This window comes from Tachyglossus aculeatus, chromosome 2 (genome assembly GCF_015852505.1).
Source record: "Tachyglossus aculeatus isolate mTacAcu1 chromosome 2, mTacAcu1.pri, whole genome shotgun sequence".
Classification (NCBI taxonomy): Eukaryota; Metazoa; Chordata; class Mammalia; order Monotremata; family Tachyglossidae; genus Tachyglossus; species Tachyglossus aculeatus.
Genome location: NC_052067.1, coordinates 163,143,362 through 163,170,518, shown reverse-complemented (window position 1 = coordinate 163,170,518; position 27,157 = coordinate 163,143,362). Strand labels below are relative to the sequence as shown.

The window sequence follows — 27,157 nt, the reverse complement described above, 5'->3', positions numbered from 1 at the left end:
GTGAGGCTGATAGGATTTGGTGACGGATTGGATAAGTGGACTGAATAAGAGAGCGGAGTCAAGGATGACGCCAAGGATACGAGCTGGTGGGACTTCTCCTCACCGGAGCTCAATCGGCGCCAAGGTCCAAGCTGAGGATTTGGGTAAGGGGCAAAAGGGAAGGTGTCCAACCTGATAAATCTGTATCTACCCCAGCACTTAGAACACTACTTGACACGCAATTAAGCGCTTAACAAATTACCATCACCATCATCGTATCGTGACTCGCACTACCTCCACTCTCTCCTAAACATGGGAGCCAGTGGAACATGTCATCACGGTGGCTTTCTGGCCTATTAGTTCTAGAAGCCTGTTGTCCCCTTTGCCCCTCCCTCCTGGGTGATCGCAAAATCCCCACTCGCTTTTGACCCCCACCCTGGCCACGAGGAATAGACACCCATGCTTCTGGGGCCTAAAGGAAAACTGATTTTACGAAATCTTAAAATGGCATGATTTAAGAGTCATAAATAAGATAGATGGGTAACCAACCAAGCCATGGTGTTTAAGGTCAGGGGTCTACCTCATTCAATTGAGACAGAAGCCCCTTAAATTTGAATATAGTTTAGGATGCACAAACCCTTTACCTTCCCAATCCACCCACACACCCAACCACATACGTACGCAGTGTTCACCCAATTCTGAAAGCTTCACAAGTGGACGACTAACCATTAACCTCCATTCTCTTTTGCCAAAAATGAGCTTTCCAAAGCATTAATAAATTTCAGTCTCAGCTGTGCTCTGAAATGCTGATACCATCCAATCAGCTTTTTTCTCCTCTGAATCTTTTCTTGCAAACTCATCTTTCTCTCTCTCTCTAAAACAGCAGGCAGTTCTTTCCAGCTTTTAATAAAGATGAACGGAGCCCCCATGGTCTTAAGTAACTGTAGCGGAGCCCTTTGGGACGAAGATGTATTTCCGCAATTTCCCGGGGTCATGACGTCTTCTACAACAGGCACCGAGGCATAGGAGCAGGCTTCGTACAGTCGGTAGCACTCGGTATTCACTCCCACGGGGCACAAAGTGAGGTCACTCCGGAGTAGTGCGTCTTGATAGTTCTGAAAACTTTCATTTGTTTCTTGAGGCTGCCACCTGGGGAAAAAAAAAAATCAGAAAGGAAAGAGTGAGTTTCCTCCTGGGTCAGTCTGGCCTTGGGGAAAGGAAAGATCAAATCCTGACGTTAAGAAATGGAGGTGGAAGATAATTTTCAGTTATGGGCTGAGAAATTCAGAAAATAAGCACAGGACTTAATTATTCCTACAGCTCATCAAACACTTTAAAATGAAAGGCTTTATAGTTAACTAATGACTTGTAAACCTTTTAGCTACTCTTTAAAATTTATTTTCCCTTGGCTACATTTTAATAATAATAATTATTGTTGTTGTGGTACTTGTTAAGCACTGAGTATGCTCTTTCCACCTTTACCTTTTGGGAGGCAAATCTCCTTCTCGAAGTCTAACCCACCCAGGCCACTTGCTTGCTGTGTGACCCTGGGCAAGTAACTTACCTTCTCTGGGCCTCAGTCTTCTCATCTGTAAAATGATTTAATACCTGTTCTCCCTCCCCCTTGGATTACGAACTCCACATGTGACAGGGACTGAGTCCAGTAGGATCATCTTGCTTGCTTGCACATTAAGCAATTAACAAATACCACAACTATTCTTATTACTCCATTAACTCTTCTAATCTGTTTTAGAGCATGTTTCCCCTGACAAATTGTAAACTCCTTATGGGCAGAGATCATATATACTAATTCTATTATATTCTCCCATGTGTTTAGGACAATGCTCTGCACACAGTACACACTCAATACATAGTACTGATTGATTTTTTTATTAATGACATTTGTTAAACACTTACTATGTACACTTATTATGCACACTTTTTCTTATCTCCCACTCCACTCCCTTCTGCATCACCTGATTTGCTCTGTTTGTTCTTCCTCACTCCCAGTCCCAAATCACTTATGTACATATCTGTAAGTTTATTTATCCCGTTGCTCTTCCCCCTTCCCAGCCCCAAAGCACTTATTTACATATCTGTCATTTTATTTATTTGTCTCCTCCACTCTAAAATGTGAGCTTGTAGTGGGCAGGGAATGCCACTGTTTATTGTTGTGTTGTACTTTCCCAAGTGATTAGTACAGTGCTCTGCACACAGTAAGCGCTCAATACATACAACTGAATGAATGAGTGAGTACAACAAACAGGTTGGACACAGTCCCTGTCCCACACGGGGCTCACAGTCTTATTCCCATTTTACAAATGAGGAACCTGAGGTCCAGAGTAGTGAAGTGACTTGTCCAAGGTCACACAGCAGACAGATGGCAGAGCTGGAATTAGAACCCAGGTCCTTCTGACTCCCAGGCCTGGGTTCTATCCACTAGGCCATGCTGCTTCTCTACTAGGCCAATGCTGAAGAGCTGCTATGACCTGAGGTTGTGTCCTTCCAAAGCACCCCCTCAGCCTGCTCTTCAGCTTGTTTCCGGCTCTCTGTGTCTCTTCTACTATTCCCTTCTGCATCGCCCTGGAACTTCAATTGGCATCCTTTATTCACCCCTCCCTCAGTCCTTAACTTCTCACAGTCTCCTCACCTGAAAAATAGGGGTTAAAATCCTGTTCTCCCTCCTCCTTAGTCTGTGATCCTCATTTAGGACAGCATCTGCATCTGACCAGATTATTTTGTTTCCAACCCAGCACTTAGTACAGTGCTTGGCACACAGTAAGCGATTAACAAACATCATGATTATTGCTATAAATACTATATTGATATATTACAGCAGTCCGCATGTGGCTTTTGTTTAATAAAATCGGGATGAATGAAAGATTAAATGTGTTTGTGAGTCTAACCCTTTTATATTGTACTCAAGTGCTTAGTACAGTTCTCTGGACATAGAATTGCTCAATAAAAACCATCAGTTGATTCTGGTTTCCTCCACTATCACCATGACAGTTGTTTTTGGGTTGTTGATGTTAACTGTAGCTAGTATCTGTTCAGCTAAGCACTTTGTCCTCATATGTCCCATTGTGGGTCAATATCATGTACTGTTTTTGGTAGAGGCCTAGCACATAAATCCAGTTGTGGCCTCTGAGCATTTTTAAAAGCACGAAGGAATCGAAACATCCTACAGGGTAGTTTTCTCAAGCCACCAGAGCACTGTGACTATCATCATTATTCTCCTGTTCAAATGAGAAAAGCTAGGGAGACCTAAGAGCCTTTCTTATGTTTAAATTTTTGACCATCTGTCTGATTTGGGAGAACCAGGAAATGTGTGAAATAAATATGGATCTTACTGTTGTCTGCCCGTAACCCAACAATGTTTATCATTTCCATTGTGTTTCAGAATTTCCATTAAACTCTCTCTGGATGAATTTGCATAAAGGGTTCCCAAGAAATTACATAAGTATGATCGTTCCTCATGCAGCATTGACCAACTGGGATCCACCACTGGAAAATTTCTGTAACTGTAAAAAAAAAAAAAGAATTAAATTCACAAAATTCTTTGTGCATATAGATGGGGAAGGTTATACTGGTGCCAAATCCAAAAATGAGATGCTTGGATAAAGGACAAATATAGAGAAGCAGTGTGGCCTAGTGGTACAGCACAAGCCTGTGAGTCAGAAGGACCTGAGTTTTAATTCTGGCTCTGCCACTTGTCTGCTGTGTGACTTTGGGCAGTCATTTCCCTTCGTCTGTGCCTCAGTCACCTCATCTGTACAACGGGGATTAAGGCTGTTATCCCCTTGTCCCACGTTCACATCATCACTAAAATCTGCCCTTTCCTCTCCATCTTAAACTGCTACCACATTAACAGTCACTCATCCTATCCCACCTGGATTACTACATCAGCCTCCTTGCTGACCTCGCAGACTCTTGTCTCTCCCCACTCCAGTCCAGACTTCACTCTCCTGCCCAGATTATTTTTCTACAAAAACATTCAGGACATGCCAGCCTGCTCCTCCAAAAACTCCAGTGGTTGCTCATCCACCTCTGCATCAAACAAAAACTCTTTACCATTGGCTTTACAGAACTCTACCACTCGCTACTCTTCTACTACAACCCAGCCCACATACTTCACTCCTCTAATGCAAACCTTCTCACTGTATCTCCATCTCCTGTATCTCACACCACTGACCCCTCGCTTGTTTCCTGCCTCTGGCCTGGAATGCCTTCTCTCCTCAAATAATAATAATAATAATAATGATAATAATAATAATAATGGTATTTATTAAGCGCTTACTATGTTCAAAGCACTGTTCTAAGCGCTGGGGAGGTTACAAAGTGATCAGGTTGTCCCACGGGGGGCTCACAGTCTTCACCCCCATTTTACAGATGAGGTAACAGAGGCACAGAGAAGTGTTTGATGCAGAGAAGTGAAGTGACTTGCCCAAAGTCACATAGCTGACAATTGGTGGAGCCGGGATTTGAACCCATGACCTCTGATTCCAAAGCCCGGGCTCTTTCCACTGAGCCATGCTGCTTCTCTGCTTCTCAAATCTGAAAGCCAATGACTCTCCCCAACTCTGAAGCTTCTCCCCCACTCTGAAGCTTTACTGAAGGCACATCTCTTCCAAGAGGCCTTCCCAGACTAATCCGCCAACTTTCCTCTTCTCCCACTCTCTTTTAAGTCATCCTGACTTGCTCCCTTTGTTCCTCCCCACTCCCAGCCACACAGCACTTATGTCCATATCTCTAATTTCTTTATTTATATTGATGTCTGTCTCCCGGCCTCTGGACTGTAAGCTCGTTGTGGGCAGGGAATGTGTCTGCTTATTGTTGCACTGTGCTCTCCCAAGTGCCTACTACAGAGTTCTGCACACAGTAAGCACACATAATTGAGACTGTAAGCTCCATGTAGGAGAGGGAGTGTGTCTCACCTGATATGCTTGTATTTCCTCCAGTGTTTACACACAGTAGGCTCTTCACAAATACCATCATCAGCATCATCACATAAGAAGTGCTTACCACATTTTAGTGATAATTGGAATTTCACCATGAGTGGTATCTTCTTCATATAGCGTGTTCTTCATTAATCAATCAATGGTATTTATTGAATGCTTACTGTGGGCAGAGCACTGTATTAAGCACTCGAGAGAGGATAATACCATAGAATTGGTAAATGCATTCCCTGCCCACAACAAGCTTCATATTCAAAGATGAAAATAATATAGAGTCTGTGCCCCTTGTGGGAGCAAGTCAGGATCTAAGAATACCACACTTCATATTCATTCATTCATTCAATCGTATTTATTGAGCACTTACTGTGTGCAGAGCACTGTACTAATCGCTTGGGAAGTACAAGTTGGTGACATATAGAGATGGTCCCTACCCAACAACAGGCTCACAGTCTAGAAGGGGGAGACAGACAACAAAACAAAACATGTGGACAGGTGTCAAGTCGTCAGAACAAATAGAATTAAAGCTAAGTGCACATCATTAACAAACTAAATAGAATAGTAAATATGTACAAGTAAAATAAATAGAGTAATAAAGCTGTACAAACATCTATACAGGTGCTGTGGGGAGGGGAAGGAGGTAGGGTGGGGGGGGATGGAGGGGAGGAGAGGAAAAAAGGGGGCTCAGTCTTTGAAGACTTGAACTTACGTTGCTACTCCTAAGGGCCACTGGAAAACATCTTGGTCATTAACCAAGGGGCTGTCATATGTTATGAAGAGCAGATCCACAAACCCTCCGTGGCTTCTGAGGTACGGGCTAATCCAGTCATTATTGCACTGCTCGTTTCCAAGTAACACGACCGCAAGATGCTGCAACCTCTGAGCTTGGACCAACGTTTTTGTGTACAGCAGCCACTGGGTGGCGAAGGAGATCTTCGTTTCTTCTCGGCCATTTAAAACCAGGACCACGTTCTCCACTTCCACGGAAAAGTAACCTGGGGCTACGGCAGGGCCTGTGATGAAACTAGCGGGACAGAAAAGTCGAACAACAGGATGCAGCTTATTAGAGAAGTGTTGTGGCTTGGTGGATAGAGCATAGGCCTAGGAGTCAGAAGGACCTGGGTTCTAATGCCGACTCTGCCACGTGTCTACTGTGTGACCTTGGGCAATTCACTTCACTTCTCAGTTTCCTCATTGGGAAAATGGGGATTAACAATAAAAATAATAATAATAATGGCATTTGTTAAGCGTTTATTATGTGCCAAGCACTGTTCTAAGTGCTGGGGTAGATACAGGGTAATCAGGGTATCCCACATGAAGCTCACACACTTTTAATCCCCATTTTACAGATGAGGTAACTGAGGCACAGAGAAGTTAAGTGACTTGCCCAGGTCACACTTCAGACAAGTAGCAGAGCCGAGATTAGAACTCAGGTCCTCTGACTTCCAAGCCCGTGTTCTTTCCAATAAGCCATGCTGCCAGTGGGAGCCCCATGTGAACTGTGTCCAACCTGATTACCTTGTATCTAGCCCAGTGCTTAGAACGGTGTTTGGCACCTAGTAAGCTCTTAATAAGCACTGTTATTATTATTATTGTTATTATTATTATTATTATTAGTAGTAGTAGTAGTAGTAGTAGTAGTAGTAGTAGTAGCAGTAGTATGGCATTTAATGAAGAACATCATTCCAAACCCAGTGTCCGGATTCTTTTTACCAACAGTTTCCACTACTGTAAAAACACAATGTACATGCCCTCTTAATATTTTCACATCAAAAGCTGATTTTCGAGGCAATTTGACTAGAGATGAATTCCGGCTAAAGGTTGCACTCTAATTTGAAAACGTCTTTTTAATTTGTTCTGAATTAAGACAAAATAGAACTGAATGTCAAACAGTCATTCATGCGGCAAGCTGGGACATTCTGCACATAACTCAAATTCAAATATCCCCAAACTCTGGAAATTTTGTAAAAAAGGCAATTTTGAGTTGTGATAAGTCTGCCAAAATGACAGCATTCAGAAGCTCCCCATATTTATGAGCAAAAATGAAATAATAAGACATTTAAACATCCAATTTCAAAGACAGCAATAAAGTATTAAATACCAACCCCAATAAAAATGAAAACTACCTACAAAAGTAAATTATATATATATATATATATGCATATAGTTTATTTATATATTATTTCACTGTCAGTGGTGTCATAACTATAATTAAGGCATGCATTAAATACTTACTAGGTGCTAAGCACTGCAAGAAATACTTGATCATCAGATTGGACATAGATCCTGTCCCACAAGGGGCTCAGAATCTATATTATTTTCATCTCTGAATATGAAGCTTGTTGTGGGCAGGGAATGTATTGACCAACTCATCATCATCATCATCATCAATCGTATTTATTGTATTTATTGAGCACTTACTATGTGCAGAGCACTATACTAAGCGCTTGGGAAGTACAAATTGGCAACATACAGAGACAGTCCCTACCCAACGGTGGGCTCACAGTCTAAAAGTCTAAAACTCCCAATGTATTATCCTCTCCTGAGTGCTTAGCAGTGCTCTGCCCACAGTAGGCACTCAATAAATACCACTGACTGATTAATGAAGAACACACTATATGAAGAAGATACCACGAATGGTGAAATTCCATTTACCGCTACAATGGGTAGTGTCACTGAAAAGGCCAATGTGAGACCCAAAGGTCCAGCTACAACGTGCCTACATAAGTTTGTTCTTTGTGTTACCAAGTTGGCAGCATGTTTGTGTGGTCTAAGTCTCACAGGCACAGAGAAAGCTTGTCAACACAACAGCTCCACAGACCTCTGATTTGGCCTGGAATCTGCTTCCATGGTGATGCCACACTCCGTTTGACAGTCTTCCAAAGTATGTCCTGCCCGTCTTGATTTGGTTTTCTTTTTTTTTATATAAAATGGTATTTGTTAAGTGGTTATTGTGTGTCCAAAACTGTGCCAAGGGCTGGGGAAAACACAAGCCTATCAGGTTGTACACAGTCCATGTCAGTCAGTCAGTTAATTGTATTTACCGAGCACTTACTGTGTGTAGAGCTTGGTGCTCAAGTGCTTGGGAGAGTCCAATATAACAATATAACAGACACAGTCCTTGCCCACAATGAGCTTACAGTCTAGAGGAGAAAACTGGCCTTAATATAAATAAAATGACAGGTATGTATGTAAGTGCTGTGGGGCTGGGATGGGGGATGAATAAAGGAAGCAAGTCAGGGAGAATCAAAGGGGAGTGGGAGAAGAGGAAAGGAGGGCTTGGTCATGGAAGACGGCTTTATAATAAAAACAATAATATTAATAATAATAGTGGTTTTCGTTAAGTACTTACTACGTGCCAAGGACTGTTCTAAGCACTGGGGTAGATACAAGGTAATCAGGTTGCCCCATGTGGGCAGTTAAATTAGACTGGACACAGTCCCTATATAATAATAATTGTGGTATTTGTTGAGCAGCACTTACTATGTGCCGCACACTGTTCTAAGCTCTGGGGAAGATACTAGGTAATCAGGTTGGGTACAGTCCTTGTTCCACATGGGGTTCACAGTCTTAATCCCCATTTTCCAGATGAGGTAACTGAAGTCCAGAGAAATGAAGTGATTTGCTCAAGGTCACACAGCAGGTAAGTTGGCAGAAGCTGTACAATTCAACGATCTCCTCAGGGTATCAAGGGATTAAGTAGTTATTGCTGTCTTTTACTTCAGCTACAGTGCTTCAACCTCAATGACCCTATGATGATCCTTTAATCCGCTCCCTCTAGTCAGGCCATCCCAGTCTTCCCCTGCCCCCAGACCTCTCCCTTCCCCTCCTCCCCGCCCATCCCTGTCATCCTGTCCCAGGGCCACCCCTTCTGCTCTCCCCCATCAACTGTCAGCTCACTCCCACCCAACCCCACCCCACCCCTCACACCCTTCACTCCCCCAGAACCTCTCCCAAGTGTGGCCTGTGGAACCCCCACTATCATCATGGGGAAGCTCAGGCCTGGGAGTCAGAGGATGTGGGTTCTCATCCTGGCTCTGCCACTTGTCTGCTGTGTGACCTTGGGCAACTCACTTCATTTCTCTGGGCTCCAGTTACCTCATCTGTAAAATAGGGATTAAAACTGTGAGCCCCATGTGGAACAAGGACTGTGTCCAACCTGATTACCTTGTATCTTCCCCAGAGCTTAGAACAGTGTGTGGCATGTAGTAAGTGCTGCTTAACAAATACCACAATTATTATTATACAGGGACTGTGTCCAATCTAATTTAATTGTATCCACCCCAGTGCTTAGTACAGTGCCTGGCATATAGTAAGCGCTTAACAAATGCCATTATTATCATCATTATTATTGATAATAATAATAAATAGGAAAGCAACATGTCCTGCTGGAAAAATCACAGGCCTAGGAGTGCATCCCATTCCTGCATTTACCTCCATTCATTCATTCATTCATTCATTCATTGTCGTATTTACTGAGTATTACTGTGTGCACAGCCCTGTACTAAGCACTTGGAAAGTATAATACAGCAATAGAGACAATCCCTGCCCACAACAGGCTCACAGTTCAGAGTGGGGGAGACAGACATCAATACAATTAAACAGGCATTGATATAAATAAATAGAATTATAGAGAGACACATATATACATAAGTGCTGTGGGGAGATGGGGGGGAGAGGAAAGGGAGTGAGTTGGAGTGACGGGGAGGAGGGGGAGCTGAGGAACAGGGGAGCTTCATCTGGGAAGGCCTCTTGTTTCAGTAGGGCTTTGAAGGGGGCGGGCGAAGAGTGATTTTCTGGCGGATTTGAGGAGGGAGGGTGTTCCAGCCAGAGGTAAGATGTGGGCCAGGGGTTGGCTGTGAGGCAGGCCAGATGGAGGCCCAGTGAGAAGGTTAGCATCTGGGATCTCTTTTGGTTTCCTGCTGAAACTCACAGGTAGTTGATTGATATCTTATTGTAGGGTTAGATTTCTTAACCCACATAGGTTTGGGGAAGATGTGGCCTACGGGAAAGTGCACAATCGTGGGAGTCAGAGGACCTGGGTTCTAATCTCGGCTCTGCCACTTGTCTGCAGTGTGACCTGGGACAAGGCACTCCACTTCTCCGGGTCTCAGTTCCATCAACTGTAAAATGGGGATTCAATACCTTCATTCACTCACTTATTCAACCGTATTTATTGAGTGGTTACTATGTGCAGAGCACTGTACATATATAATATTAATAATAATAATGGTATTTGTTAAGTGCTATGTGCCAAGCATTGTTCTAAGCACTCCACCCCAGTGCTTAGTACAGTGCCTGGCAAATAATAAGTGCTTAACAAATGCCATCATTATTATTATTATTCAGAGCTTGGGAGAGTATAATATAACAATAAACAATGCTTGCTCTCCCTACTACTTACTGCACACAGTAAGCGCTCAATAAATACGATTGACTGATTAGACTGTAAACCCCCTATGCTCAACCTGATCAATTGGTATCTACCCCAGCTTAACTAATACCATTGAAAAAAGTCCTCTTGACAATTCCCTTAAGCAGTTAATCATTCAACAGTATTTGAGTGTTTAGTGTGCGCAAAGCAAAGTGCTACGCACTTAGGGGAGTACACTACAGTCTACTGTGTGCAGAGCACTGTATTATGTGCTTAGGAGAGAACAAGAGAATGGTAGACATGATTCCTGTCCGCAAGGAACTTACAATCTACTTTCAATCAATTAATGGCATTTATTTATTTGTTTGTTTATTTTTTATGGCATCGTATCCACCCCAGTGCTTAAACTGGTGCTTGGCACTTAGTAATCTTAATTAATGCCATTATTATTTCAAACCCGGGGGATGGTGTGAGGAAGATAGCGAGGGGAAAGGCAGGAAAGAGGCACAATCATTTCATTTTGAAAGGAAGGGAAAAATAATGAAAATGCTTCAAAACGATGCAAAATTCTAATACCACAACATGGACTGTATCATGAATTATGAATGTTTTCATTTCAGAGGCCACGGTTTCTTGGTCAATTCTCCCGAGAAGACAGAACTGGGATTGTTACACATTTTCCAAATTTGTCAGAAGGGTAATGCCAGTTGCTCCATGCAAGACCTCCTCAAAGCCAATGCCAAAGCATAGCAGATTTTCCAGAAATGGGTAACAATACTAACCCACTAGCTTTTGAGCAGTATAATTACCGATAGGGCTTCCTATGGAAATAAATGAAAAATCCAAAGGATAAAAAATATACACCATGCTTACAAAATAGCTCCCAAGCAGCTATGGTTTTCAAAGCAAAAAACCCCCCCAAAACCCACCCCAAAATAAAAACAAACAAAAAAACCCCCTTTTTACACTACTAGAGACCTGTTTTTTAAAATCAGAGAAAGTAGAAGACCCCAAAGATGGTGTAGCTTGTTCAGTTTTATCTGGTATGTGACGGTTCTTCTCAAAGGTAAAGCAACAGGTGAAACAGCATTCCAGAATTTTTTCACCATAATCATCGTCCTTAGCATTTATAGAGCATCTACTCGTTCTAAAGCACTGTCCTAGAAACTTAGTAACAGTAGTAATAATAATTACTTGTTAAAAGCACATTTCCTCCAAGAGGCCTTCTCTGACTGAGCCCATTTTCTCTTCTTCCACTCCCTTCTGTGCCATCCTTGGACTTGGATTTGCTCCCTATATTCCCCCCTCCCTCAACCCCACAGCACTTATGTCCATAACCATCATTTATTTATTTACATTAATGTCTATCTCCCCCTCTGGACTGTAAGGTTGTTGGGACCAGGGAACGTGTCTACCAACTCATTTATACTGTACTCTCCCAAGCACTTAGTACAGTGCTCTGCACACAATAATCCCTCAAATACAATTGATTCAAAAACTGTGGTGTTGGCTAAGTGCTTCCTATCTACCAAGCACTGTAGTAAGCACTGGGGTAGTCAGTCCGCTATTCAATCAATCTTATTTATAGAGCGATTACTGTGTGCAGAGCACTGTATTAAGTGATTGGGAGAGTATGATTTAAAAACATATCAGACATATTCCCTGACCACAACGAGCTTACAGTTTAGAAGGTTGATACAAGGCAAAAAGGTCAGACATAATCCCTGTCCCCCATGGGATTCACATTCTAAGTATGCAGGGGAACCAGTACTGACTCGCCATTTTACAGATGAGGAAACTGAGACTCAGCAAAGTTGAATGACTTACCCAAGGCCACATCGCAGGCAAGTTGCAGAGCTGGGATTAGAACTCAGGTCCTCTGATTTTCAGGCCTGTGCTCTTTCCGCTAGGTCATTCTGCTTCTCTAATCTAGTAGTAGTATTAGTACTGAACGCAATACACTGCATTAAGACTTTGGGAAAGAACAATCTGCTAGGTTGAAAGGTCCTTAAGGGCACAAGATATTTCTACTTACTTCATTGTACTTTCCTGAACACTTATCACAGTGATATGTACCTGATAAGCACTCCATATATACTATTCGTTGACTGAAATAGATTGACAAGGTACTTTCCCTGCTCACAAGCTCACAATCTAAAAGCTTTAATAATCAACCATATTTATGGAGCATTTACTGTGTGCAGAGCACTGCATTAAGTGCTTGGGAGAGTATAATACAAGAGAGTTGCTAGATATGTCCCTTGCCCACAAGATGCTTAGAGGTTATAGGATAACAAAAGTAGATTGCAAACTCACTGTGAGCAGGGAACTTAATAATAATTATAATAATAATAGTAACTATGGTATTTGTTAAGTGCTTACTATGAGCCAAGAACTGTACTAAGCGCTGGGGTGGACACAAGCTAATCGAATTGGACACTGTCCTTATCCTATGAGGGGCTCACATTCTCAATCCCCATTTTATAGACGAGGTAACTGAGGCACAGAGAAGTGAAGTGACTCACCCAGAGTCACACAGTAGACATGAGGCAGAGCCGGGATTAGAACCCATGACCTTCTGAGGCCCAGGCCTATGCTCTATCCACTACACCATGCTGCTTCTCACATACCCACCAACGTATCCAACGTGTCCACCACCTCTGTGGAACTGTACTCTCCCAAGTGCTTAGTATAGTGTCCTGCACATGGAAAGCACTCAAATACCACTGATTGATTAAAAGATGTGTTCCTTGCCCTTGAGGAGTTTAACAATCTAATGAACTGCAATTGATGTGTTTATAGTGAGGTGCCATGCATGAGACTTAATTTCCCATTCACAATCATTGGAATTTGATGTACTCTTCATTAAAGAAGAGAGGCATTGACTAAGAATGCTGCCACAACTACAAAGCAAGGTTAAAGTTGCATAATTAATACCTGAAGTGTGTTCTTCCTGCCTTCAAACTGCCTTCTCTCCACTGAGCTTTGACATCGGTAGGTTCTAGCAGGCCTTCAAAGATATGTTGCCACAGATAAAGACCTATTAATCCAAAATTAAATTCCATTAGAGAATCCGTTAACTTCTTTGATCTGAATCAGCTGCAAAGCCAGGTCTCCCCAAGGTTTCCCTTTGAGATCCCCCAAAGTAACTGTACCTCCCAAATGCAAATCCATCTTTCTTGACTGCCAGCTAATCTCTTTTCCTGAGAACCGGTTATCTACTCCTTGAAATGGAAACTCCCCAGAAGGATAAGGTACAAACGTAAGTTTACTATCATAACGAATGTCGACTTACCGATTGCAGCTTTGCCCCATATCTGCACCCTGAGGTCCGCTGGTTCATCCTGAAATTTCTGATTTTTTAGCCTCTGAAGGTTACTTTCATATCTGTGTTGGGAAGCGATCTGCTCCAGTTTTTCATCTCCTTCCCAAGGATTCCATTCATCGCTTGTCAGAGAACCATGGTCTGTATTTCAAAAAGGTACAATGTTTATAAGCAACTTTGTACTCTACAATGTTTGCCCATTTCTCTATAAGGATTTTTACCTGATGTATCCCAGCTCACCACACTCACTCTGGCCGGTCAGTCAGTCATCTTTACTGACTGCTTACTGTGTGCACAGCACTGTACTAAGCACTATGCTAGGACAATAAAGAACATAGAGAAGCAGCAAGGCTCAGTGGAAATAGCCCGGGCTAAGGAGTCAGAGGTCATGGGTTCTAATCCTGGCTCCGCCACTTGTCAGCTCTGTGACTTTGGGCAAGTCACTTAACTTCTCTGGGCCTCAGTTACCTCATCTGTAAAATGGGGATTAAGACTGTGAGCCCCACGTTGGACAACTTGATTATCTTGTATCCCCCCCAGTGCTTCGAACACTGGTTGACACATAGTAAGCACTTAACAAAAACCATTATTAGTAATATAATAATAATAAACATTTTCCCTGCCCACAATGAGCTTACAGTCTCTCACAGCCTGCCTTTTCCCACCTCTACCCAACAGGAAATTCCACATAGACAAATTCCAATCAATTGACAAATCTCCACCTTCAAAGCATTATTAAGGTCACACATCCTCCACGAAGCCTTCTTTGATTAAGCCCTCTTTTGCCTGGCTTGCTCTCCCTTCCGTGTCATCTACGCATTTGGATCTGTGACCTTTGGACATGTGCCCTCATCTCTCATCCTATCCCAACAGGATTAGTCCATCAGCCCCCTCTCTGATCTCCCATCCTCCTGTCTTTCCCCACTTCAGTCTATACTTCACTCTGCTGCCCGGATCATCTTTGTGCAGAAACGCTCTGGGCATGTTACTGCCCTCCTCCAAAATCTCCAGTGGCTGTCTGTCAACCTAGGAATCAAGCAAAAACTCCTCACTCTCGGCTTCAAGGCTGTCCATCACCTCGCCCCCTCCTACCTCACCTCCCTTCTCTCCTTCTCAGCCCAGTCTGCACCCTCCACTCCTCTGCCGCCATTCCGTCATCCCCCTGGCCTGGAATGCCCTCCCTCTGCACATCCTCCAAGCTAGCTCTCTTCCTCCCTTCAAGGCCCTACTGAGAGCTCACCTCCTCCAGGAGGCCTTCCCAGACTGAGCCCCCTCCTTCCTCTCCCCTCCTCCCCCTCCCCATCCCCCCACCTTACCTCCTTCCCCTCCCCACAGCACCTGTATATATGTTTGTACATAGTTATTACTCTATTTATTTATTTATTTTAGTTGTACATATCTATTCTATTTATTTTATTTTGTTAATATGTTTGGTTTTGTTCTCTGTCTCCCCCTTCTAGACTGTGAGCCCACTATTGGGTAGGGACCATCTCTATATGTTGCCAACTTGTACTTCCCAAGCGCTTAGTACAGTGCTCTGCACACAGTAAGTGCTCAATAAACACGACTGAATGCCGCCGCTAACCTCCTCACTGGGACTCGTTTTCACCTGACCCTCTGTCGACCCCTGGCCCACATCTTTCCCCTGGCCCAGAATGCCGTCCCTCCACACATCCGCCAAACTAGCTCTCTTCCTCCCTTCAAAGCCCTACTGAGAGCTCACCTCCTCCAGGAGGCCTTCCTCTCCTCCTCCCCATCCCCCTCACCCTACCTCCTTCCCCTCCCCACAGCACTTGTATATATATTTGTACGGATTTATTACTATTTTACTTGTACATATTTACTATTCTATTTATTTTGTTAATGGTGTGCATACAGCTTTAATTCTATTTGTTCTGACGATTTTGACACCTGTCTACGTTTTGTTTTGTTGTCTGTCTCTCCCCTCTAGACTGTGAGCCCGCTGTTGGGTAGGGACTGTCTCTATATGTTGCTGACTTGTACTTCCCAAACGCTTAGTACAGTGCTCTGCACACAGTAAGCACTCAATAAAAACGATTGAATGAATGAATGTGCTATCCCCCCACCCCCAACTCCACAGTATTTATTTGCATATCTTTAAATTATACATTATAAATTAGGTATTTATTCATATCAGTGTCTGTCTCCCCCTTCAGACTGTAAGCTTGCAATGGGCAGGGAACATTTCGCGAATCCTGCTGTATGGTACTCTCCCAAGTGCTCTGCACACTGTAAGCACTCAATAAATACCCCTGATTGAAAACATTAACACAGATTACAAGTAGGGGAAGCAGCAGAGTATAATGATATGTATGAGGATAAACCCGCCAGACAACAGCCACTGATCAATCCAACAACTTCTACTGCACCCTAATCCTCCCCGACCTCTTAGCTGCCTTGAACATCCCCTTCTCTTGGCTTCACTGACACCGTCCTCTCCTGGTTCTCCTCCTATCTCTCTGGCCACTCCTTCTGGGTCACTTTCACGGGCTCCCTCCCCGACTCGCACCCCCTCACTTACTGTGGGAGTCCCTCAAGAATCAATTCTGGGTCCCCTTCTATTTTCCATTTACACCCATTCCCTTGGTGAACTCATTTGCTCCCATGCCTTCAACCACCACCTCTAGGTGGATGACTCTCAAATCTACATCTTCCGTTGTCCTGACCTCTCTCCTCCTCTGCAGTTTCGCATTTCCTCCCACACCTTGGGCCATCTATACTTAGATGCCCCACCGACGCCTCAAAATTATCTTGTCCAAAACACAAATCATACTCCCCGCCCAAAGCTTGTCCTCCCTGTGACTTTCCCATCACTGAAGACAGCACCAGTACCCTCCCATAATCTTGGTGTCATCCTTGACATCGCTCAATCAACCCACATATTCAACCTATCTCCAAACCCCGCTGGTTTGACTTCACAACATTGCTAAAAACCGCCCTTCCTTCTCTATCCAAACTACCACATGAATCTGAGCACTTATACTATCCCGCCTTGATTACTGCATGAGCCCTCCTAACTGACCTCCCTGCCTACTGTCTCTCCCCATTTTAATCAATAATTCATCAGCTGCAAGGACTATTTTTCAATTAACACCGCTCAGTCTGTTTCCTTTCTCCTCAAGAACCTCCAGGGGTTGCCCAACCACCTCTGCATCAAACAGAAACTCCTCACCATAGGCTTTAAAGCGCTCAATCTCCTTGACCCCTCCTACCTTCCCTCCCAGATTTTCTACTACAATCCAGATCCAGGCCACGCACTTTGCTCATCTAACATCACTCTACTCACGGCACCGGGATCTCAGCTATTTCACTACTGACCCCTTGCCTACTCCTTGCCTCTGGCCTGGAACGCCCTCCCTCTTTATATCTTACAGATCACCACTTCTTCCACCTTCAAACCCTTATTAAGAGTGAAGTTCCTCCATGAGGCCTTCCCAGAGTAAGGCCACTCCATTCCATTCCACTCCCACTCCATTCTGTGTGGCCCTCACACTTGGATTTTCATCTTTCATTCACTCTTCCCTCACCCCACAGCACTTATATATGTATCTGTAATTCATTTATATTAATATCTGCCTCCCCCTCTGGACTGTAAGCTCACTGTAGGTAGGGAACATGTCTACCAACTCTGGGACTCAAAGGACCTGGCTTCTAATCCCTGCTCTGCCACTTGTCTGCTGTGCGACCTTGGGCAAGTTACTTCACTTCTCTGGTTCTCAGTTACCTCATCTGTAAAATGAGGATTAAGACTGTGAGTCCCATGTGGGACGTGAACTGTGTCCAACCTAATTAGCTTGTATCTAATTCAATGCTTAGTACAATGTCTGGCACAGAGTAAGTGTTTAAGAAATACTATAAAGGAAAAAAAGAAAAAAAAAGAGAATGGAAAATGGATAGCTTGGCCTTCTGGCCAGCCGGATGACCTTGGGATAGTCATATGACCTCCTTGTGCCTCAGTTTCCTCCTTTGGTAAAATGTGGCTCATAATTTTGACTTCTCCCTACCTCCTGGGTGGGTTGTAAGGGTAAAGTGAGATAGTTGATGTGCAAGCACTTTGAAAATATAAAAGAATTCTACAAATGCAAAGTATTATCAAAGCAGGGAAACAAAATCAGAAGCAATGGAAAAAAAGAAAGAAGGAAAGGTCTGCAGGGAGGGATGATGGAGTAAAGATTGATTGATTTATTCCTATTTATTTCTGCCTCCCCCTTAGACTGTAAGCTTCTTGTGGGCAGGGAATGTCTCTATTATTTTGTTATAGTGTACTCTCCCAAGCTTAATATTGTGCTCTGCTCCCAGCAAGCACTCAATACATATAATAATAATGATGGCATTTATTAAGCGCATACTATGTGCAAAACACTGTTCTAAGCACTGGGGAGGTTACAAAGTGATCAGGTTGTCCCAAGGGGGGCTCACAGTCTTAATCCCCATTTTACAGATGAGGTAACTGAGGCTCAGAGAAGTTAAGTAACTTGCCCGAAGTCACATAGCTGAAAATTGGCACAGCCGGGATTTGAACCCATGACCTCTGACTCCAAAGCCCGTGCCCTTTCCACTGAGCCACACTACATATGATTGAGTGAAGATCTAATCCCATCTTTGTTTAGCATGGAAATTTTTAAAAGTTTAAAAGGAAGCTTTATGCTCTTGTGTATCATAATTTTAGAGAATTAGGGAGTCCATTAGCTACTGCATTCTCACAACCTCAAAAGGTATTTGGAATAAACATCTCCAGCAAGACCAAGCAGCAAAAAGTAATTTCTTTTTAAAAGTTAATTTTCATGTTGGTCGAGCTGATGCAATATTATCAGTCTTCATTGCAGGTTATCAAAGAACTCTTCATTCAGGTGACTCACAAAGAAGGATTTTCATCTTAAAGGGATACCAAAGTCTGATTCACATCCTACCTTCACAACCTTCTCCCATGTCCAAATCACCTAAGCACTTTGGCACCCCTTAGTCTCCACAGGTGCAATTATGTCCACATCTTTACACTCTGTGCTTCCTACTACCTGTAATTTATTTTAGTGTTTGTTTCCCAGCTAGACTACAAGCTCCTTGAGGGCAGGGAATGTGTCTACTACCTTTTGACACATGGCCAAATGCTTAGTACAGTGCTCTGCACAGAATAAGTGCCCAGTAATTACTGTTTCTACACTGTGAGCCCATTGTTGGGTAGGGAATGTCTCTATATGTTGCCAACTTGTACTTCCCAAGTGCTTAGAACAATGCTCTGCACACAGTAAGCGCTCAATATGATTAAATGAATGAATGTTTATTGATTCACTTGACTGCAGTAATAATCAGCCTCAGAATAATCACTATGATGATGGCACAACTTTCTAAGTAAATGACACCTCAAGGAAAGAAAGCACTTCAGAAGGAACTGCATTGATCAAAGAAGTTTTGCATGATGATAAACTGCTCCAAGAATACAACCAGAGGGGAAAAAACCCCATCTCTTTGAATAGGGAACCCATTAGTTACATTTGATTTCATTAATTAATAAATTCATTCAATCATCTTTATTGAGCATTTACTGTGTGCAAAGCACTGTACTAAGCACTTGGAAGAGTACAATATAACAAACAATTGAAGGCAAGGGTTCCGACGATTCACCTCTAGACTGTAAGCTCGTTGTGGGCAGGGAATATGCCTGTTCATTGTTAGAAAAGAATAATAATTATGGTATTTGTTAAGCGCTTACTATGTGCCGGGCACTGTACTAAGCACTGGGGTGGATACAAGCAAATCGAGTTGAACCCAGTCCCTGTCCCAAGTGAGGTTTACAGTCTCACTCCCCATTTTACAGATGAGGTGACTGAGGCCCAAAGAAGAGAAGTGACTTGACCAAGGCCAGACAAGTGGCGGCACCAGAATTAGAACCCATGACCTTCTGACTCTCAGGCCCCTGCTCTACCCACTACACCGTGTGTACAGTGCTCTGCACACAGTAAGTTCTCAATAAATATGATTGATGATTCTGAGGAAGTGTCAAGATGGGAAGGTTTCTCGAATGGGTGTGGAGGACGAAATGGGAGATGAGAAGGGTCGACTGGGGAGGGCGGGAGAGGAAAAGTCACTGCCTGGATGACTAACCCTAAAAATCTCATGAGGGCAGCCTGCAGGAATGAAGCCTAGCGGTAAGAGCCCAGGGCTTATCCTGGCTCCGCCACTGGCCTACTCTGTGACCCCTGCACTCTCCACCTGTCCTTACTCCTCAAAAACTTCCGGTGGTTGCCCCTCTAGACTGGAAGCCCGATGTGGGCAGGGATTGCCTCTCCTTATTACTAAATTGTACTTTCCAAGTGCTTAGTAGAGTGCTCTGCACATGGTAAGCACTCCATAAATACGACTGAATGAATGAATCCCGCTCCACATCAAGCAGAATCTCCTCACCACCGGCCTAAAGGCACTCGATCAGCTTGCTCCCTCCTTCCTTACCTAATAATAATAATAATAATGATGGCATTTATTAAGCGCTTACTATGTGCAAAGCACTGTTTTAAGCGCTGGGGAGGTTACAAGGTGATCAGGTTGTCCCACAGGGAGCTCACAGTTTTAATCCCCATTTTACAGATGAGGTAACAGGCACAGAGAAGTTGAGTGACTTGCCCAAAGTCACACAGCTGACAATTGGCAGAGCCGGGATTTGAACCCATGACCTCTGACTCCAAAGCCCATGCTCTTTCCACTGAGCCATGCTACCTCACTCCTCTCCCACTACTCTGCACATTTCCCTCCTCTAATGTCACTGTATGCTCAGTACCGTTCTTTCATGGTCAACGCCTTGTTCAAACCCTCTTATCAATCCATCGATGGTATTTATTGAGCACCTACAGTCATTCATTTATTCAATCATATTTATTGAGCACCTACTGCGTGCAGAACACTGTACTAGGCTCTTGAAAAGTACAATTCAGCAACAGAGACAATCCTTACCCAACAATGGGCTCATAGTCTAGAATTGTGCAGAGCGCTGCTCTAAACACTTGGGTGAGTGCAGTATAGTTGGTAGAAACAATCCCTGCCCCCGAGAAGCATACAGTCCAGCTGGGGAGACAGCTTTCAAAATAAATGACAAGTAACGAAGTATAAGGATATATACATAAGAGCTGTGGGGGTGGGGTGAGTACTTCAGTGCTCAGGCCACAGGTATAGACAGTGCAAGGGTGAGATAGTAGGGAGGGAAATAGGGTGGGGAGATGACAGCTTAGTTGGAGAAGTCTTCCTGGAGGAGACAGGATTTTGAAGATTCATTCATTTGTTCATTCAACTGTATTTATTGAGCACTTATTGTGCGCAGGGCACTCTATTAAGCGCTTGGCAAAGCACAATACAAGAATAAACAGTGACATTCCCTGCCCACGGCGAGCTCACAGTTTAGATATGGAGAGAGTGGGGCCCGTTGCTCCTTGAGGGCAGGGGGACGTGTCTACTAACTTTCTTATACTGGAGCCCGTTGTTGGTTAGGGACCATCTCAATATGTTTCCGACTTATACTTCCTAAGCACTTAGTACAGTGCTCTGCACACGGTAAGTGCTCAATAAATACAACTGAATGAATGAATGAGTGGATTGTCCCAAGTGCTCAATACACTGCTGTACACACGGTAAGCACTTAAGAAATACCATTTATGGCCTCTGGCCTGGGACACCCTCCCTCTTCATATCTGACAGTTACACTCTCTTCCTTCAAAGTCTTAGTGAAGGCCCATCTCCTCCAAGAAGCCTTCCCTGACTAAGCCCTGTTTTCCTCTTCCCTCACTCCCTTCTGCGTTGCCCTTGCACTTGGATATGTAACCTTTATTCACCTCAGCCCCACAGCACTTATAAACACCCATAATTTATCCATATTATATTGTACTCTCTCCCAAGCACTTAATATAGTGGGAGAGGGGAAGGGGAAGGTGAGGAATGGGAAGGGCAGTTGGGAGCAGGGGAATTGATAGTTCATGGTGAGGTCAGCAAGGTAAATGACAGCACAGGGGGTAGTTAACAATTAGCATGCAGTAGCAATAATGCAGTAGCAATAATAAAATAAGTAGGTGATGACATCACAGAGTAGTTAACAATTAACATGCGATGGGAATAATAAAATAAGAAGATAACACAGAGCAGTTAACGATTAATATGTGATGGCAAAAAAAGTAGATGATGACATCACAGGGAGTAGTTAACAATTAACATGTGATGGCAGTAAAATAAGTAGGCGATGACATCGAGAGCTGTTAACAATTAACATTCGACTGGAATAATAAAATAAGTGGATGATGACATCCCAGAGAGCAGTTAACAACTAACATGTAGAAGCGACCTAAAATAGGCAGATGATGCCCAAAGCAGAAGGATGAATTGTCGATAGGTCAGTCAAATCAAATCAAAACAAAGAGGCACAGAGCACTGTACTAAGCGTTTGGAAAGTACAATTTGGCAACAAATAGAGACAATCCCTAACCGACAATTTGCTCACAGTCTAGAAGGGGGAAGACAGACATCAGAACAAGTCAACAGACATCGATAGCATCAAAAAGAAATAAAGAGACTATATAAATAGAATATAAACAGCAGTGGCCTAAGCGCTTGGAAAGTAGAATTCAGCCATAAAGGGAGAGGTGAGGTTCTAATCCAGGCTCCGCCACTTGTCAGCTGTGTGACTCTGGGCCAGTCACTTCAGTTCTCTCTGCCTCAGTTCCCTCATCTGTAAAATGGGGAGTAAGACTGTGAGCCCCAAGTGGGACAAACTGATGAACTTGTATCTACCCCAACGCTTAGAACTGGGCTTGGCATATAATAAGTGCTTAATGATTACCGTCATCATCATTACTATTATTGTATCTCCCTCAGCGCTTAGAACAGGGCTTGGCACATAGTAAGCACTTAACAAATACCATCATCATCATTATTATTATTGCATGTCCCCCTGTGCTTAGAATAATAATAATAATAATGGTGGTATTTGTTAAGTGCTTACTATGTGCAAAACACTGTTCTAAGCACTGTGGGGGATACAAGGTGATCAGGTTGTCTCCTGGGGGGCTCACAGTCTTAATCCCCATTTTACAGATGAGGGAACTGAGGCACAGAGAAGTTAAGTGACTTGCCCAAAGTCACACAGCTGACAATTGGCAGAGCTGGAATTTGAACCCCTGACCTCTGACTCCAAAGCCCTTGGCACATAGTAAGCGCTTAACAAATACCATTATTATTATTATTGTTATTGTATCTCCCCCAGTGCTTAGAACAGGGCTTAGCACATAGAAAGTCCTTAACAAATACCATCATCATCATCATTATTATTGTATCTCCCCCAGCGCTTAGATCAGGGCTTGGCACATAGTAAGTGCTTAACAAATACCATCATCATCATTATTATTATTGTATCTTCCCCAGGGCATAGAACAGGGCTTGGCACATAGCACTCAACAAATGCCATTATTATTATTGTATCCTTACCCTGCGCTTAAAACAGGGCTTGGTACATTAATTCAATCGTATTTATTGAGCGCTTACTGTGTGCAAAACACTATAAGCGCTTAACAAATACATTATTATTATTATTATTGTATCTCCCTAAGAGCTTAGAACAGGGCTTGGCACATAGTGAGCGCTTACCAAATACCATCATTCTTATTATTACTGTATCTCCCTCCACGCTGAGAACAGTGGTTGGCACCTAGTGAGCGCTTAACAAATACCGTTATTCTTATTATTATTGTATCTCCCCCAGAGGTTAGAACAGTTCTTGGCACATCATGAACGTTTAATAAATACCATCATTCTTCTTATTATTATTACTGTATCTCCCCCAGCGATGAGAACAGTGCTTGGCACATAGTGAGCGCTTAACAAATACCATCATTCTTCTTATTATTACTACTGTATCTCCCCCAGCGCTGAGAATAGGGCTTGGCACATAATGAGCGCTTAACAAATACCATCATTCTTCTAATAATAATAATAATTTTAGTATTTGTTAAGCACTTACTATGTGCAAAGCAATCAATCAATCAATTGTATTTATTGAGCGCTTACTGTGTGCTGAGCACTGCTCTAAGTACTTGGGAAGTACAAGTTGGCAACATATAGAGACAGTCCCTACCCAACAGTGGGCTCACAGTCTAAAAGGGAGAGACAGAGAACAAAACCAAACTTACTCACAAAATAAAATAAATAGAATAGATATGCACAAGTAAAATAAATAAATAAAGCACTGTTCTAAGCGCTGGGGAGGATACAAGGTGATCAGGTTGTCCCATGTGAGGCTCACAATCTTAATCCCCATTTTACAGATGAGGTAAGCGAGGCAAAGAGAAGTTAGGTGACTTGCCCAAAGTCACACAACTGACAAGTGGCGGAGCCGGAATTTGAACCCATGACCTCTGACTCCAAAGCCCGGGCTCTTTCCACTGAGCCACGCTGCTTCTAATTATTATTATTGTATCTCCCCCAGCGCTGAGAATAGGGCTTGGCACATAGTGAGGGCTTAACAAATGCAATCATTCTTCTTATCACTGTATCTCCCTCCGCGCTGAGAACAGTGGTCAGCGCCTAGTGAGCGCTTAATCAATCAATCAATCGTATTTATTGAGCGCTTACTGTGTGCAGAGCACTGGACTAAGCGCTTGGGAAGTCCAAGTTGGCAACATACAGATACAGTCCCTACCCAACAGTGGGCTCACAGTCTAAAAGTCAGTCTTACCAAATACCAAATACAAAACAAATACTGTCTAAAAGACAGTCTTAACAGATACCATCATTATGTCCCGCCATCGACCCCCGGCCCACGTCATCCCCCTGGCCTGGAATGCCCTCCCTCTGCCCATCCGCCAAGCTAGCTCTCTTCCTCCCTTCAAGGCCCTACTGAGGCCCCTTCCTTCCTCTCCCCCTCGTCCACCTCTCCATTACCTCCTTCCCTTCCCCACAGCACCTGTATATATATTTGTACATATTTATTACTCTATTTATTTATTTATTTTACTTGTACATATCTATTCTATTTATTTTATTTTGTTAGTATGTTTGGTTTTGTTCTCTGTCTCCCCCTTTTAGACCGTGATCCCAATGTTGGGTAGGGACTGTCTCTATATGTTGCCAATTTGTACTTTCCCAAGCGCTTAGTACAGTGCTCTGCACATAGTAAGCGCTCAATAAATACGATTGATGATGATGATGAGAGCTCACCTCCTCCAGGAGGCCTTCCCAGACTGAGCCGCTTCCTTCCTCTCCCCCTCGTCCCCCCATCTTACCTCCTTTCCTTCCCCACAGAACCTGTATATATGTATATATGTTTGTACGTATTTATTACTCTATTTACTTTACTTGTATATATCTACTCTATTTTATTTTGTTAGTATGTTCGGTTTTGTTCTCTGTCTCCCCCTTTTAGACTGTGAGCCCACTGTTGGGTAGGGACTGTCTCTAGATGTTGCCAACTTGTACTTCCCAAGCGCTTAGTCCAGTGCTCTGCACACGGTAAGCGCTCAATAAATACGATTAATTGATTGATTGATTGATGACTCTTATTACTACCAGTCCTTGTGGCGGTTGGGTTGTCCTTGGGCCGGGGCCGGGCCCGGCGGTGAGCCCCCCGCCCTCTGCCCGCCCGCTGCCCCCCGTTGTGCGCGGTGAGTGCGGCCCCCGCACCTGGGTCGGGCCGGAGCCTGCGGGGCCCGGCGGCGGAGGCGGCGGATCGTACGCGGGTCGGTCCCCGGCGCGGGCGGGCGAAGAAGACGCTGTAGGCGGCCAACAGCGACAGCAGCGCGTACAGACACAGCCCCAACCGGGCCAACCGCGCCCGGGCCCGCGACCACCGCATCGCCACCCGAAGCCCGCTGCAGACGCCACACTGCGCCCAAAACGACGCTCCTCCCCCCACCTCTGCCGACCCCTCCTCCTCCCGCCTCCCTGCCGACCCCTCCTCCTCCCGCCTCCCTGCCAACCCCTCCTCCTCCATCCTTCTCCTCCCTCCTCATTCATTCTTCCATACTGTGAGCCCACTTGTGGGTATCTTTCCACTAAGTTATGCTGCTTCTCTGCATATATACATAATGCATATATATATATATACATATGCATATATATATATATACATAATGATGGTATTTGTTAAGCACTTAACTATGTGCATATGCAGAGAAGCAGCGTGTCTTAATGGAAAGAGCACAGGCTTAGGAGTCACAGATCATCATCATCATCATCATCAATCGTATTTATTGAGCGCTTACTATGTGCAGAGCACTGTACTAAGCGCTTGGGAAGTACAAATTAGCAACACATAGAGACAGTCCCTACCCAACAGTGGGCTCACAGTCTAAAAGGGGGAGACAGAGAACAAAACCAAACATACCAACAAAATAAAATAAATAGGATAGATATGTACAAGTCAAATAAATAAATAAATAAATAGAGTAATAAATATGTACAAACATAATCATGGGTTTGAATCCCACCTCCTCCGCTTGTCAGCTGTGTGACCTTGGGCAAGCCACTTAACTAATTCTCTGGGCCTCAGTTATCTCATCTGTAAAATGAGGATTAAGACTGTGAGCCCCACGTGGGACAACCTGATCACCTTGTATCCCCCCAGTGCTTAGAACAGGGCTTGGCATATAGTAAGCGCTTAACAAATACCATCATTATTATTATAGAGCACCGGCATGGGAGTCAGAAGGTCATGGCCTTCTACTTCCAACACCACCACTTGTTTGCTGTGTGGCCTTGTGCAAGTCACTTCCTTTCTCTGGGCCTCAGTTCCCTCATCCGTAAAATGGGGATTGAGACTGTGAGCCCTTCATGGGACAGGGACTGTGTCCAACCTGATTTGCTTGTATACACCCCAGTGCTTAGTTCAGTGCTTGGCACATAGTAAGCACATAACAAATACCACAATTATTGTTATTATTATTATTACTGTGTGCAAAGGAACAGACACATTCCCACCCACAAGGAGATCAAATCAGCAGGTGACATTGTTCCCAGCTTCACTCCCAGGCCTTTGGGCCACTCTCTAACCCCCACCGAGAACTGTGGGGGCGGGGCGGAGGGTTCGTGAATGACACTAGCTCACTCCATCAATCAATCATATTATTGAGCTCCCACTGTGTGCACAGCAGTGTAATAAGCGCTTGGGAGTTCATATTCCAAAAGAGTGGGTATAGACAATCCCTCCCCACAAGGAGCAATGCCTTTTAGGAGGTTGGGACCCAAAGAAGGGGCAAAGAGACAATCGGTAGACTAGCTTTTTTCATACCCTAATATTGAGAAGCAGAGTGGCTCAGTGGAAAGAGCACGGGCTTTGGAGTCAGAAGTCATGGGTTCAAATCTTGGTTCCGCCAACTGTCAGCTGTGTGACTTTGGGCAAGTCACTTAACTTCTCTGTGCCTCATCTGTAAAATGGGGATTAAAACTGGGAGCCCCCTGTGGGACAACCTGATCACCTTGTCCTCAGTGCTTAGAACAGTACATTGCACATAGTAAGTGCTTAACAAATACCATCATTAT

The 27,157-nt window shown here is 43.8% G+C and overlaps 1 protein-coding gene across 1 annotated transcript; it reads right to left on the bottom strand.

Annotated features, from left to right (window-relative positions):
• On the bottom strand, positions 1-25,472 carry RXYLT1 (ribitol xylosyltransferase 1). Its single transcript, XM_038765308.1, has 6 exons — positions 25,301-25,472; positions 13,601-13,771; positions 13,243-13,345; positions 5,641-5,955; positions 3,330-3,500; positions 1-1,128 (listed from the first exon to the last, which is right to left on the bottom strand). The coding sequence occupies exons 1-6, from the start codon at positions 25,470-25,472 to the stop codon at positions 708-710; spliced, it is 1,353 nt and encodes a 450-aa protein (XP_038621236.1). The 3' UTR covers positions 1-707.
• Positions 25,473-27,157: the final 1,685 nt, after the last annotated feature.

Excerpts from the sequence above, each read along its gene's own strand:
- RXYLT1 (XM_038765308.1), bottom strand. The coding sequence starts at position 25,472 with ATGCGGTGGTCGCGGGCCCGGGCGCGGTTGGCCCGGTTGGGGCTGTGT. Across the intron at positions 13,772-25,300 it reads CAGGCTCCGGCCCGACCCAG|ACCATGGTTCTCTGACAAGC; the intron begins GTGCGGGGGCCG and ends TTTGAAATACAG. Across the intron at positions 5,956-13,242 it reads GCAGGAAGAACACACTTCAG|TTTCATCACAGGCCCTGCCG; the intron begins GTATTAATTATG and ends CTGTCCCGCTAG.